Here is a 14,177-nt window from a genome sequence, read left to right as displayed (position 1 = left end):
TGCAGAGACCCTTCGTGGGCCAGGCCGGTGCAGCACAACGCCGAAAATTACGTCTGCGCATGTCCGCGGTGCCGGAAGTTGCTTCTGCGCATGCCCAGACCCTGGAAATTATGCTTGAGAAGAAGCAATTTCCGGCACCGCGGACATGCGCAGACACGATTTCTGGCGTCTGGCCATGCACAGAAGTGATTTCCGGAGCCACGGAAGAGAGTCCCCATGCTGCGCTGCGCCGGTTTAGTGCAGCACTCAGGGACTTGATGAGCGGGCATCTCAGTTCGGGGGCGGCCCGGGGGCCGGTTAAGTGGCCTCCATGGGCCGCTTCCAGCCCATGGGCCTTAGGTTTCTGACCCCTGCTTTAGTACATCACTGAATTCCTCCTAATCAAACGTTTCAAAGAACCCATGGCATTGCCTAAAAGGACTATATATGAAACACTGTCAGGGACTGGTCTGAGGAGGAATGGTGAAGACCACCACCCCACTCCTCCTGCTGCACTTCCCAGAGAAGAGGGAGACAGTATAGATTTAGAACAGTGGTTTGCAGAAGGTCAAGGTTCAGGGGCTGCAGAGGGCAGAAGCTGGGAAATATTGGGAGAGGAGCAGGAGGAAGAAGAAGCACCAGGGTAGAGACAGCTGACAGACTCAGCGTCTTTGGAAAGCATGCCAGACCCCTCCCCTTATCCCTCCCCTTATCCCAGGAGAGCATTGAGAGTAGTAGAACAGAAGGATTAAACCCAGAAAGCCCAGATCAGCCGGAGCAGGGATGATGTATGATAGGAGAGACGGAGGCGGTGGAACTTTACACAGAGCAATGCCATTATCTAAAAGAGGTGGCATTGCTATGTCTTCTACTGTGAATCTTGAATAAAAGACTTGGTAAGAACTCTTCTTTTTTATCTGCTTATTGGCTGCCACCCTGGGAGGGAGCAGATTCCCTGACTCCTGACAAACACATAGGCAGTAAAAACCCAGCAATCTCACAGCAAACTACCCCCTGAGGAAAGGTTACAGCATCTGGGGCCAAAGAAAGTATTTCTTCACACAGACAAATCAATCCACACAATGCATAGTTAAACTATTATTATTATATATTAAATTTGTACACTTCCCTATACCCGCAGGTCTCAGGGTGGTTCACAAGATACAATCACAATATAAAAGCACAAAATACAGAATACAAACAAAAGCAATTCAATAACAGTTGACAACGCCCCCAAACACATTTTAAAAGGGTATTGGATGTGAATCAGCCAAAGGCCTGGTTAAACAGGAAAGTATTTGCCTGGTGCCTAAAGGTGTATAAGGATTGTGCCAGGCAAACCTCCCTGGGGAGAGCATTCCACAAATGGGGGACCACTGCAGAAAAGGTCCGTTCTTGTGTTGCCACCCTTGAGACCTCTTTGTGGAGGAGGCACATGAAGGAGGACCTCAGATGAGGATCTCAGGGTCCAGGTAGGTTCACACGGAGAGAGGTCATCCTTGAGGTCTTGAGCAGTTTACTATGGGACTATGCTCCCACAAGAGGAAGTGATAGTCATCAACATGGCTGACTTTACTCCACACAGGGAGGTACCCTGAGGTTCCTGACGGCAATGGACTATGCTGCAGCAACTTTATCAATACTGAGCTAGAGAGAAGTGGCAGTTAAATCAGTATGGCAAGAGAAAAGCATTCCTTTGAGTTAACGAAGCTGTGGCTTTTTGCTGTGCCTATTGATTACATCTTGCATCTTCATTCCTGGGTAAGGAGATTGAGCTTCATGGTATAGTCCACTATGAGCAATTATTCTTACATGTTCCAGGATCAAAGCATTTCTATTCAAGAACAATGCTGGCTTAGTCAGTTGATGGCTTGGGTTGAACAAGTTACGGCACTAAGTTTCTCTGCATCAGTCAACATGTTCTCTTGCAGAGGATAGTGTTCATCCTGGAAGACCCTCCTGAAAATGACCTTCAGGGGTTCTGTAGAGGAACATTTGCCCCCTTTCCCCACCAAGTAATAAAGCACTGGCTTAATGCTGCCATTGACAGAGTAGAGGAGCTGTGAAAGTGCAATAAGAGTTCGTGAATGCTTAGGGGAGGGTAGCAGAAATGTGATGCTCCATGGGCCATGGCAGAGGAGGAGAAACAGGAGGGAGAGAAGAATGGCAGTAGTTAGGCTTCCTGGCAGTCGGCGCTGAGAGTTGCAACACATTTTGACCAGCAGGAGCAAAGTGAAGACAGCTAAAATTGGAGGCAAAACCCATATGACCACAATGAACATGTTCTCGACAACTGGGTATAATATCATATTATAGACCAGGTAAAATGAAATTTCCATTCCGCAGAACATGACACACAGGATCCAGACTAGCACAGATAGCCCAGACGAAAGGGATTGTGGCCGCCGATGTTGGTAGCAGCTCAGAAAAGAGACAAAGAGGCATCTTTCTATACTGATGATTGTATGGAAACAGAGACTGGCAGTATAGCAAAATTGGCATAAGTGCAACAGGGGTATTGTAGAAATGCGGACAGGGAGTGGTAATCCACAGAGGTCATCAGCGAACAAAAAGATAAGGGACAGAGACAAAAACATGAGCAGGCCAAAGTCAGCTGCAGTCAAATTCAGGATGTAGGTGGTGAAAGGATTTCTCTTAATATAGGAATCAAGGAGCCACAAAACATATCCATTCCCCAGCAACCCAAATATGCAGATAAGGATGGCAATGGGTTTAGTATAATAACCCAATTCAGAAAATGCATATCTGTAGATTTCTTCTTCGAAACATGTTGTGCGAAGTTGCTCTCCGTACATTTCATATGTGTTTTCAGTGTCCATGGTGAAAATGTTGCTGCCCCACTCACTGCTGTTCATAATACTCCACACCGTTTTCTGTTCTGTTGGAGGGTGGAAACAGAAGGGAATTAGTCACTCTGGTTGAGCTGGACTACAGAAGTATCTGAACATTTCATATCAACACTTTTGCTGTTTTATAAGGCGAGGCAACCGAAAGCTGGCATGAACGGGTGACATTAGAAGTTTCAGTTATGGCTTTGCATGAGAATTCCAAAAAAACCTAAACAATCAGCAAAGTTTTGAAATCAGTGATTAAAATCAGCGAAGTTTTGAAATCAGTGATTAAAAGCAGTGAAGTTTTGCAAGTTTCAGTCTGCCATCTTGATTCACAATGACATCCAGCTGTATTAAAACATAGACAAACCCTGTCCCTTGATCTCAGGAACCATCATGCAAAATAAGAATGCAATATCTCAGTAGGTGCCCAAACACAGAGTTAACAATAATCCAAAATAGTAGATTTTCCAGCTGAATTCCAGCATTACCATTACTATTATTGTAACTGTTTAAAATGACTTTATAAGAGATTTTATATAGAAACAGGAGAGATATCAATTTGGATTACTGTTAGAAGAGTCGTTTTGTGCTGTCTGAGTAACTGAACATTAAAGGCTGGACTCTAGAGAGAAATTTGGGCAGAGTTACAGCCTACAGAGGGGACAAAACTATTATGGAGTACATATGATAAATACTTTGAATAACTGTTGTAACAGATAATTGTCAAATAGGGAGGCAGGAGTTCTTTTTTTTAATCATTTTTTCCTAGTCTTTTCTATTCTTTTAGTTATTTTTAATTTGTTCCTTCTCTTCCTCTTTTTTATTTAATTGTGTTTTGTAAGGATCATGGGTATTTTTGTTGTTGTTGTTATTCTTTTTTTATACACTCCTTTTTATAAATGCATTTGGGTTTTAATGCTCAAAATGTTAAAAACCTTCCGTAAAATTGTTTTAAAGATTACTGTTATTAATACTACTGTTATTATGCATCCAGGCAACTGATACGTAAGAGTAACACTTACGTTACTAAAATATGGGGGTTGGGAGGTTAAGGCAGAAGGATGACAAAAATGAATGGAAGCAGAAGCTGAATCAGCCCACAGAGGAAGTGGTGGGAGAGAAACTGCTTTTACATCACACTCCGACATTTAACAAATCTTGGAGCCTCATTGTGGTCAGCTAGAAACCACTAAAAACTTTTGCAATTTTGAATACTACTTAAAAAATGAAAAGGAGTGAGTGTGGGGGAGAGAAATATCTTGACCTGGCCATGAAAAATATTGAGAACAGTACTAAAGAAACTTCTCCATGCTCTCAACAGTAGGAGCCTCCTTCGGATCAGACTTTATTTATTCCTGTCTCTTCAAAGAGACACCTTCCTGAATTAGAGGTTGAAAGAAGAGGCTGGATGGCCACCTATCAGCGGTGATGTCCTGGTGGGACCCCAGCCTCAACAGAGGGCTGGATGAGTTTCCAGGCTCCTTCTCATTTCACAATTCCGTGTTCACAGAGGGCAATGCAGGATGCAAGCGGGAGTGACTTGACCCCCACCTAAATGCAAGGCATAGCCTGGATTTATGTTGGGGGGCAGGCTTTATGTGAGGGGGCGCAGTTAACTACCCCCCTGGCCACACCCATGGTTGCCGGTGCCCTCTGGAGTGCCTGGGTATGGAGAGATTGAGAAACCAGAGAAGAGGTCCCCAGGAACATCACAGATCCCCACCAAAACCTGGAACTTTCAAAGGAGGACAAAGTGAGGAGATGGGAACACAAAACTCTTTAAAAAAACAAACAAACAGAAGAATCAAAATTTACAGATATAAAAGTTACAGACATAACTTACAGATCCTTTCTTTGTCCAGTCCCTCCTGGGGGACCTAAAGCTTCCAGCAAAACGCGCGATCTGGCTGGCTGGTAACAGTCCTTCCTTCCTCCTTCAGCGGGAGAATGTTTTCTCCGTGCTTGCTTTCCTGTTATTCACACGCCCTTCTGATTCTCGCTCTCTTGCTCTTCTTCGCTGCTTTTTCTCGACTGGAGTCTCTCCAGCAGCTCTTTCCCTCCTCCTCCACCCCTTCTAGCCAGATCCGCCTTCTTCCCACGCACCCCACCCCCTCCCAGACTTCACAGATTCCTGAGAATCTTCGGGTGTTCATTCGGCCTAGGAAATCCCCAGTCCAGAGCAAGTACTGCTGTTTCTGAAGAAGAGAGAGCACGAACTGCTTTCCCCCTGGCTCTCGCTGCTGACTGATCTGAGAGCACATGTACAGAGTGTGCATGGTGAGCCTGGGAGGGAACTACACAGACTGCATTTTTTAAAAGAGGCTGGAATGCTACTCTCAGTTAAAGAGGAAAGTACAATTTGCAGAAGGAGCTGGTTATCTGTGGTGCTGATGTGCCAGAGACAGGCCACGGAGACTTTGCAAAGTGATCCAGCAGTCTTTCTGGTGAAGATTTAGATCTCCTGCGCACAGGAAACTTTGCATGGCGGAAGATTTAACTCTTTGTGAACCCAGAGCTTGCAAACGAAAAGAGGATTTTCTGTTTCTTCCAGCTGGTGGAGGATACAGTGGTACCTCGGGTTACATACGCTTCAGGTTACATAAGCTTCAGGTTACAGACTCCACTAACCCAGAAATAGTGCTTCAGGTTAAGAACTTTGCTTCAGGATGAGAACAGAAATCATGCTCTGGCGGCGGCAGCAGGAGGCCCCATTAGCTAAAGTGGTGCTTCAGGTTAAGAACAGTTTCGGGTTAAGAACGGACCTCCGGAATGAATTAAGTACTTAAACCGAGGTATCACTGTATAGAATAATAGAATAGTAGATTTGGAAAGAACCCAGTGTCATCTAGTCCAACCCGCTGCAATGCAGGGGTCTCAACTGACAGTTACCATCTAACCTCTGCTTCAAAACCTCCAGTGAAGGAGAGTCCACCACTTCCCAAGGGAGTCTGTTCCACTGTCAAACTACTGTCAGAAAGTTCTCCCTGATGTTTACTTAGAATCTCCTTTCTTCTAACTTGTTTTTTCCCCCAGACGTGGAGTTGCCTTGTTGCAGGAATTTATTGACAGGTGGGGGGTTGCCCCTCCAGCAGATATCATGCACATGCATCCCACTACCAAAATCAGCACAATCACTTTTGTGACTTTTGTGATTTGTCCCCACAAAACACTTCATCACAGTTTCTTCCTATCTATTCAAAGGGCTTCTGCTGCACAATACCAAATGCAACAATTCACTGATAAATGTATCTGTGTACTGGCTCACTGGGAAAACTTCAGAAATCCATATAGACATGGGAGCTCAGCTACTCAGCAGCCCCTCTGCCTGAGTGATAATTCCTGGCATCCTGATACCCGAGCGCCGGACAGGTAGCCATTCCAGAAATAACAAACCCAGATGAAGACAAAAGGGTGTGATTAACTTGGCTGGGAAACAGGGAAATGTAAATATCCCTTTTGTTACACTTGATGGGTGTTTGGTGGAGGGCAAGGGGAACTATGGAGCAGGGTCCAGGATGCTCAGATTAGTGCCACCAGACCTCCCCTTTCATGATGTAACCATGATGTATTAGTGATGCAGTTTTTTGGGGGGGGATGTAACAGCTAATAAAAGTTTGGGTGCTCTTTTGTTTGGGGCTTCCATCTTGTTCCCCCTGGTGGCAGGTGGGAGTCCTGTCGCGACAGTCTTCAATAAAGACCAAGACTACTGGCTGCTGTTTTGCTCTGGTATTCCTGGCTGGTGTCCTTGTTTTTTGTCCAAGGGAGCTCTCAGATTTATCCATTAACAGTCTGAACATGTAGGACCTACTTTCTGTACTTTATGAAGAGTCTAGATGCATCTTGGTTGGATGCCTACCTAACTCAACATCCTAAGTAAATGCCTACCTAACCCAACATCCTGTTCTTCCCATGGCCAATCAGATGCCTGTGAGAAGCCCACAAACAGGGCATGAGCACAATAGTCCATCCATGCTGTCATTCCCCTGTTGGCGATACTTTTTGGTAGACACATTGTCAGAGCTGCCTCCAGGTCCCAGCTCACAGAGGACCAACGCTAGCCGGTAGTAATGTACAAAAGTCTTTATTGAGGTTCAGTTTCCATTTACAAGCCGCAGCGTGCAGCCCTACGTCTAGACGCTAGATCGGCGAAGCCCCGTCTGAGTCTCCACCCCCTGTACACCAGTTTAAGACTCTCGCTTTACTCCACCTTTTCCGTCTCTCCTTTCTCCTCTGGGTCCTTCTGCCCACCTGTGTCTCATCCTTCCTGGACTCTTCTGACGCTGATCCCCCGGACTCCTGTCCCTCCTTTCGGCGGGCTTTAGGACCTGGCTCCCTACCCGGGCTACCCACTGTGCCGCTCGCCTGTACATTTGAACTTGGCGCGCGCGCCCAGTTTCCAACCTTCCTCTCAACCGTTTCCTCTCTCTTGGATGAAGGCGTGGCCAATCCTGACTCATCTCCTCCCGCTGGCGGTGAGCAGCCTGATCCCGATACCTGGGACTCCTCCCCCCTACTGCTCTCTGGTGGTCCTGATTTCCAACTGCTGCTCTCTGAGTCCCCTCTGGTCCCTTCTTCCTGGGGTGTTCCCCTAGGCAACCCCCTTGCTCTGACCATGGGAGCCCCTTTCTGTGAGTCTTCCGATTCGCTGGAAAGACTCAGAGACCTCGGACCACTGTCATCGCTTACGTTCCCTTCGGATTCCTCCCCTTCGCTCTCCATTTCCTCCCTCTCCTGTGCCTCTGCTCCTGAGCCCCTGACACACATGTTTCACACACACATATTCTAGGAGTCTCTTGAGTCATGACCTTTAGATAGTGGTAGCAGCATGTCTTGGCAAGCTTATCCAGGAAATGTTCTCTAGTTCAGGCTCAGTTGTTTAGACCATAGTGCCACTCACATCCCACTCCAACAGGATAAAAAAGGTAAAGGGACCCCTGATCATTAGGTCCAATCGTGACCGACTCTGGGGTTGCGGCGCTCATCTCGCTTGATTGGCCAAGGGAGCCGGTGTACAGCTTCCAGGTCATGTGGCAAGCATAACTAAGCCGCTTCTGGCAAACCAGAGCAGCGCACGGAAACGCCGTTTACCTTCCCACCGGAGTAGTACCTATTTATCTACTTGCACTTTGATGTGCTTTCAAACTGCTAGGTTGTAAGGAGCTGGGACCAAGTAATGGGAGCTCACCCCCTTGGGGAGATTCAAACTGCTGACCTTCTGATCGGCAAGTCCTAGGCTCTGTGGTTTAACCCACAGCGCCACCCGCGTCCCTATCCAACAGGATAGAAAGTGGCAAAATGTCTCCCTTCTGCAAATTGTTTGGTTTGGGCTCTTGACTCAGTCATGATTTGAAAGGAGATCTACTCATTTATGCCTTTCCTCTGCAGCCTACTGGCTGTTCAAGAAGCCCTTGACCACATCCTCCCTTTTCATGTAATCTGAGCAGGAGATCAGAAACATAGAAGCCAGGTTGTGATGCTGTGAAAGCTGCAGATTTCCATTGCTAATCTGATGGCCTCTCAATTGTGAATTCAACAGCTAGGGCACTATAAACAGTCCAATAGTGGGTCCAATAGTGCTGTGCTAAATAAATGGATGAACTTCTTTGATTTAATACTGCAAACCAAAAATAAATTCTTCAAGCTCACCATTATGTTGGAAAAGCTGTGGAGAATGAGGTTACTATTTTCATGTTTGGTGGGAGTATACCCTGGTCCGTGCCTTTTAGGGAAAATACTTTTATCTGACCTCCAAAATCACTATCAGGCGCTTGCCTTACTATCATTAGATTTGACCACAAATTCTACCCTTAAATCAAAAGAATTAATTTTCTTCCTGTTAACAGCAGCTAGACTAGTTATTGCCCAATGATTAGAAAACTCTTATATACCAATAGAGGCTTGAGTTAATAATATCTGGAACACTGCCTTTCATGTCATCGTCAAATAGTGAGAGGCAAAAAGAAGTCTTTGACACAATTTAGTCTCCTTTTTTATTGAAGAAGAACAGGATAATTTTACGCCATCATCATCACAGAGGTGTCTGTGGAGGGGATATATTGATTGAAAATGTCTAGTAAACCCAGATCCATAGCTGGGTTCCTACTGAGAGTATTTGGTGAGTCCACATGACAGTGATGATGAATTGAGGATAGGAGTCATTGTTCTGTGGTATTATGGCAGTCAAGAAAACAAGTGTAACTTTTGGATACAGTGGTACCTCGAGTTAAGTACTTAATTCGTTCCAGAGGTCCGTACTTAACCTGAAACTGTTCTTAACCCGAAGCACCACTTTAGCTAATGGGCGTCCTGCTGCTGCCATGCCGCTGGAGCACAAATTCTGTTCTCATCCTGAAGCAAAGTTCTTAACCTGAAGCACTATTTCTGGGTTAGCAGAGTCTGTAACCTGAAGCGTATGTAACCTGAAGCATATGTAACCCGAGGTACCACTGTAATTGTGTTTTTAATAAAATTGATTTTTAAAATACTGCAAACCAGTTCTCTCTCTCTCTCTCTCTCTCTCTCTCTCTCTCTCTTTCTCTCTCTCTCTCTCTCTCTCTCTCTCTCTCTCTCTCTCTCTCTCTCTCTCTCTCTCTCTCTCTCTCTCTCTCTCTCTCTCTCTCTCTCTCTGTGTGTGTGTGTGTTGAATCTGGCCATTCCTCTTCACCCAATTTTCTTGGACAGACATTAAAAAACCTAAAATGAAAACCTGAAGTATTTGTTTGCCAGGTGAATGCCATCCCACAGTTACAAAAAAATGATAGTAAATGGCATTCTTATAGTATATTTAAAAAGGGCACACCTAAAGAGCTGAATTTTCAAGTTGCCTAAATGGCTACACTGTCCCTCATAAATAACCTGCAAGGTATTACCCAAAAGAGTGCAATTTTTTCACAGGAAGCAATTTCTTTCACACTGGGAACATTGTCAAAGCATCTAGGATAATGGAACATTACCTAATAGGCTGGTAGGAAGTTTCAACACAATATTATTTTCCATGTGCCACCCTCACTGAAATGAGAGAAAACATTTTACCGATATTCTCCACCCAGAATGAGAAGTTTCTTTTGAACTCTAGAAAGAGATTGTGAATAAGATTCTGACATTCTGAAGGGTGATATCTCACACCTGCTTGATCCCAGCAGGGAAACCCAGCCAGTTGAGTGGGGTATAAATAAATAAGTTTTCTGTTTTACAGTTTAAAATACTCATTTTACATCCTTTTTTTGCAATTGTTTATATTGATTTTCATATTTATATTTATACAGTACATTCTTACAATATTAGTAACCTAAAACTCTCAGGATTACCACTTCCCTCTACCCCTCTTCTGGTTTTCTTGTTTCCACACTATAATATTTACACACTGAGTTATATCAGCATACTGTTCATATCTATACATGGTTCTTTCTATAATCTCATATAGAATGCTCCATACGTTGTAAGGTTTATCTCCGACCTGCCAGTGTTCTTTATATGTAAACAGTGTTTCTCAAGGTAAGTTATAAATTTCTTACAATCTTTTTAGAACATCTGGTCATCCTGCTCATGGATTCGTCCCATCAACCTGGCTAATTCTGCATACTCTACCATCTTTGTTTGCCATTCTTCAATAGTCAGCAGATCTTGATGTTTCCATCCTTGAGCTATCAAAACTCTGGCCATCATTGTCACATACAGAAATAGTTTTTCATCTTCTTTTGGTATCTCATCCCCAACCTTTCCTAAAAGAAATGCCTCCGGCCTTTTAGGGAAGGTATATTTTTCAATTCAGAATCCTTTATTAGGCATAGCACACCACACATTAACTAGCAAGCATCATATACAGACTGTATAAAATACAGGCTCAGCAAACACAGTTTATCCCAGTCTTATTCTTAACTCCAAGAAATAAATCAATGAACATAGATAATATAATACAACATAGCAACATCACCTACCAATAAAAACCACTAAGTCTCTTTATCATGGCCCATTCTTTCTTCATGGACAGCACTTAAAAATTCAGCCGCTATTAACGTAATTTGGTCATCGCTGTCCGCCAGCAGGTCCCGAACAGTTGGTTGTGTAAAAATCTGTCTATTAAATTTTAGGGCCTCAAATAATTGTCCTCTGGCACAACTGCCAAAATCACAGGAAAAGAATATATGCTCCAGAGAATCGGGTTCCTGCTTTCTGCATTTGCAGAGACGCTCTGATTCTGGGATAGCTAAGTATCTTCCTCTCACTACCACCGAGGGAAACATGTTAAATCTGGCCAACATAAACAGCCTACACGATTCATGTTTCTTCAGATTTGTCATGTATCCCTTTTGGGAAGGGAAGGGAAGGGAAGGTATATCTAAACATTTTTTTTAGTTCAGTGTGTGTGTGTGTGTGTGTGTGTGTGTGTATTAATGAACGTTTTACATCCTTAATATATCAATGACTTCCCTTCTTCTCTTTCATTGGTTCATTTTACATATCATAAATCCCTGCGTATTTTACAAAAACTATACCATTCAGTATTCCATTATTGCACCCATCAAAACTTTTTTACACTGTTGAATCTATCTTAATGCTGCCCACGTTGTCAGCTGTACACAATTATTTCCCATATATTCAGTAAACATTTTCCAATCTTCTTTAAATGTATATTCTTCTTGTTCTCTTATTCTATATGTTAAGTCTGTGAGTTGTGCATATTCTTAAGTTGCCATTCTTCTTTGGTTGGAACCTCGCAGCTGGGGAGCATGTCACACTTGTGTGCCCGTAGCTCTTACCATCAAATCATAATTTCTCTTACTCTGTCCATCGTCTGGCCTGCCACTGAAGCATGGGTAGGCAAACCAAGGCCTGGGGGCCGGATCCGGCCCAATCGCCTTCTAAATCCGGACCACGGACAGTCTGGGAATCAGCATGTTTTTACATGAGTAGATGTGTCCTTTTATTTTAAATGCATCTCTGGGTTATTTGTAGGGCATAGGAATTCGTTCATTTCCCCCTCCCGCCCCCCCCCCCAAATAGTCCAGCCCCCCACAAAGTCTGAGGGACAGTGGACCCTGCTGAAGAAGTTTGCTGACCCCCTGCATTGAAGGTTATTAACCTCACAAAATCCTCACAAACATCGGAACCCTGTTCTTTTTCGCACACTGAGCAGATCAGTCAGCTCAGGCAGAGTGAGCACTTTAAGCAAAATTCAGGACCACGGACACCACACATCAGGTTGCACTGCTTTAAGGCCTCGTCCCATGTTATAGGTATGGAGGGATATTTTCTCCCAGTTTAGAGCTGAAACTATCTCAAGACTTAGGCGGGCACACTCACTATACTCTCATGGATGCCCGTGAAAAACTTTTTTTATATCTGCAAGCCTATCCAGACGTGTAAATTGCTATTTGGTTTTTTTTTTTTTTTTTTTTGCTGATTCTATCCATTTCTTTAGTTTACAAGAAACAGTTAAAAGCAAAAGGTTACAGTTAAGGAAAAGTACTCAAAAATTTTAAACAACAATTAAAACCATCAGTAAATTTAAAAAAAAAAGTTTAAAACTGAGATTAAGAAGGCAGCAGCCAAGAAAAAGGTGAAGAGGCTTCTCCCGTGATGAATCAAAAGCTTTGAGGAAAGGGATTGAAAATAAAACTGCTAACAGCGTGATGCTGCTATACAATTTTACAGTGCTATCATATTTGGAATACTTTGTACATTTCTGGTTGTTTCACCTTAAAAAGGAGAGCTGGGGAAACTTCAGGAAAGGTGGAAGAAAAAGGTCAGTAAGAGGGAACAGGATAGAGCTGCATAATTATGCATTATATAGATAAAGTCAATTGGAAGTTGTTGTTTTTTGTAATAGTAGAGTTCAGGGTCATCCGATGAAATTGAATTTTGTAAAATTTAGGATAGAGAAAATAAAATACTGCCTCTGAATGTCTCTGAATACCAGTTGCTGGTAACTGCATGTGAACAGAGCAATGGGGCACTCAGTTCCTGCTTGCATGCTTCCCAGAAGCAGACAGCTTCTAGATGGACCTTTGGTCTAAATCAGCAGCCAGACGCTTCTTATGCACTAGTAATAATGAATATAGAGGAGAACTGTTGTGGAAACTGGGAAAGAAAGACAATAGAGCCAGGACCCAGACCATGTGTTTCTTTCACTGATTTTATTCATGACACTCATGAGCCATCTGCTGGCAAGCTGGACTAATAGCACTTTGAAAAGGGAATTTCAATTTTCTCCCTTCTTGGCTGTTCTCTAGCAACATTTGCTAATAGCTAGAAACACACACTATTCAGGCAAAGCTACCTCTTCTTCTTGCAAGTGCATATCGTGAAGTCAAGCTCAACTTACCAATTTCGCAGGAATGTTGTGTGTATAGAAGTGGAGGGAGAGAATGCCTGTTCAGGAAAATATAATTTTATAGCACCCTTACATCCAGCACGCAAAGTCAATGTATGTAATCACATTTCTGATATTTCATTCTAACCATTTGCAGAGTAGAAGCCGTATTTGTGTGTTGTAGCTGAAACAACAAAAGTTCTTGTGGCCTCTTTAATGCAACCAGATTTATTATGGCATGTAAGGTTCCACAGACTGTACAAGTCGGACAAGGTGCAGTCCCAAAATGTTTATGCCATCCTAAATGTATCAGGCTTTAAAGTGTCACTCATAGAATGCATTTGGGTGTGGCTACTATTGGACGTGGGTGGTGCTGTGGGTTAAACCACAGAGCCTAGGGCTTACTGATCAGAAGGTTGGCAGTTTGAATCCCCGTGATGGGGTAAGTTCCCGTTGCTCGGTCCCTGCTCCTGCCCACCTAGCAGTTTGAAAGCACGTCAAAGTGCAAGTACATAAATAGGTACCACTCTGGCGGGAAGGTAAACGGTGTTTCCGTGTGCTGCTCTGGTTTGCCAGAAGTGGCTTAGTCATGCTGGCCACATGACCCGGAAGCTGTACGCCGGCTCCCTCGGCCAATAAAGCGAGATGAGTGCCAGAACCCCAGAGTTGTCTGCAACTGGACCTAATGGTCAGGGGTCCCTTTACCTTATTATTGTGTTAGTCTTCCTGGTTAGATGGCTAGTGCTTCTAACATTCGTTTTGCATCGCATAACCTGCTGCATTAAAGTATTTCCCTTTTTTGATATGTCCAAGCAGGTGGGTGTGGTATGACACAACAGCAGGTGTCATTGGACATGTCACCACCCTTGTGTACTTCTGTTTTCCCATGACTGGCCCAAGAAAATAGTGGGGGAAACTGTATGCTAGAATACCAGCCCATATTTCATCACAATGGTGTGGTTTGTGAAAATGGAGCAAAAACGTACAGCACAAAATTCCTGCAATTTTCCGGGTTAATAGAGTTGCAAATT

At 43.8% G+C, this 14,177-nt stretch overlaps 1 protein-coding gene across 1 annotated transcript; it reads right to left on the bottom strand.

The window, feature by feature from the left end:
* Positions 1–1,064: 1,064 nt before the first annotated feature.
* On the bottom strand, positions 1,065–4,919 carry LOC309373893 (mas-related G-protein coupled receptor member H-like). The gene is made up of 2 exons (XM_081918385.1): positions 4,678–4,919; positions 1,065–2,878 (listed from the first exon to the last, which is right to left on the bottom strand). Exon 2 carries the CDS (start codon positions 2,853–2,855, stop codon positions 1,839–1,841), a length of 1,017 nt encoding a protein of 338 aa, XP_081774511.1. The 5' UTR covers positions 2,856–2,878; positions 4,678–4,919; the 3' UTR covers positions 1,065–1,838.
* Positions 4,920–14,177: the final 9,258 nt, after the last annotated feature.

Source organism: Podarcis melisellensis (assembly GCF_964234715.1).
Source record: "Podarcis melisellensis genome assembly, chromosome: 7".
NCBI lineage: Eukaryota > Metazoa > Chordata > Lepidosauria > Squamata > Lacertidae > Podarcis > Podarcis melisellensis.
Note: the sequence above shows the minus strand (reverse complement) of the source record. Positions and strands in the feature narration are given on the sequence as shown.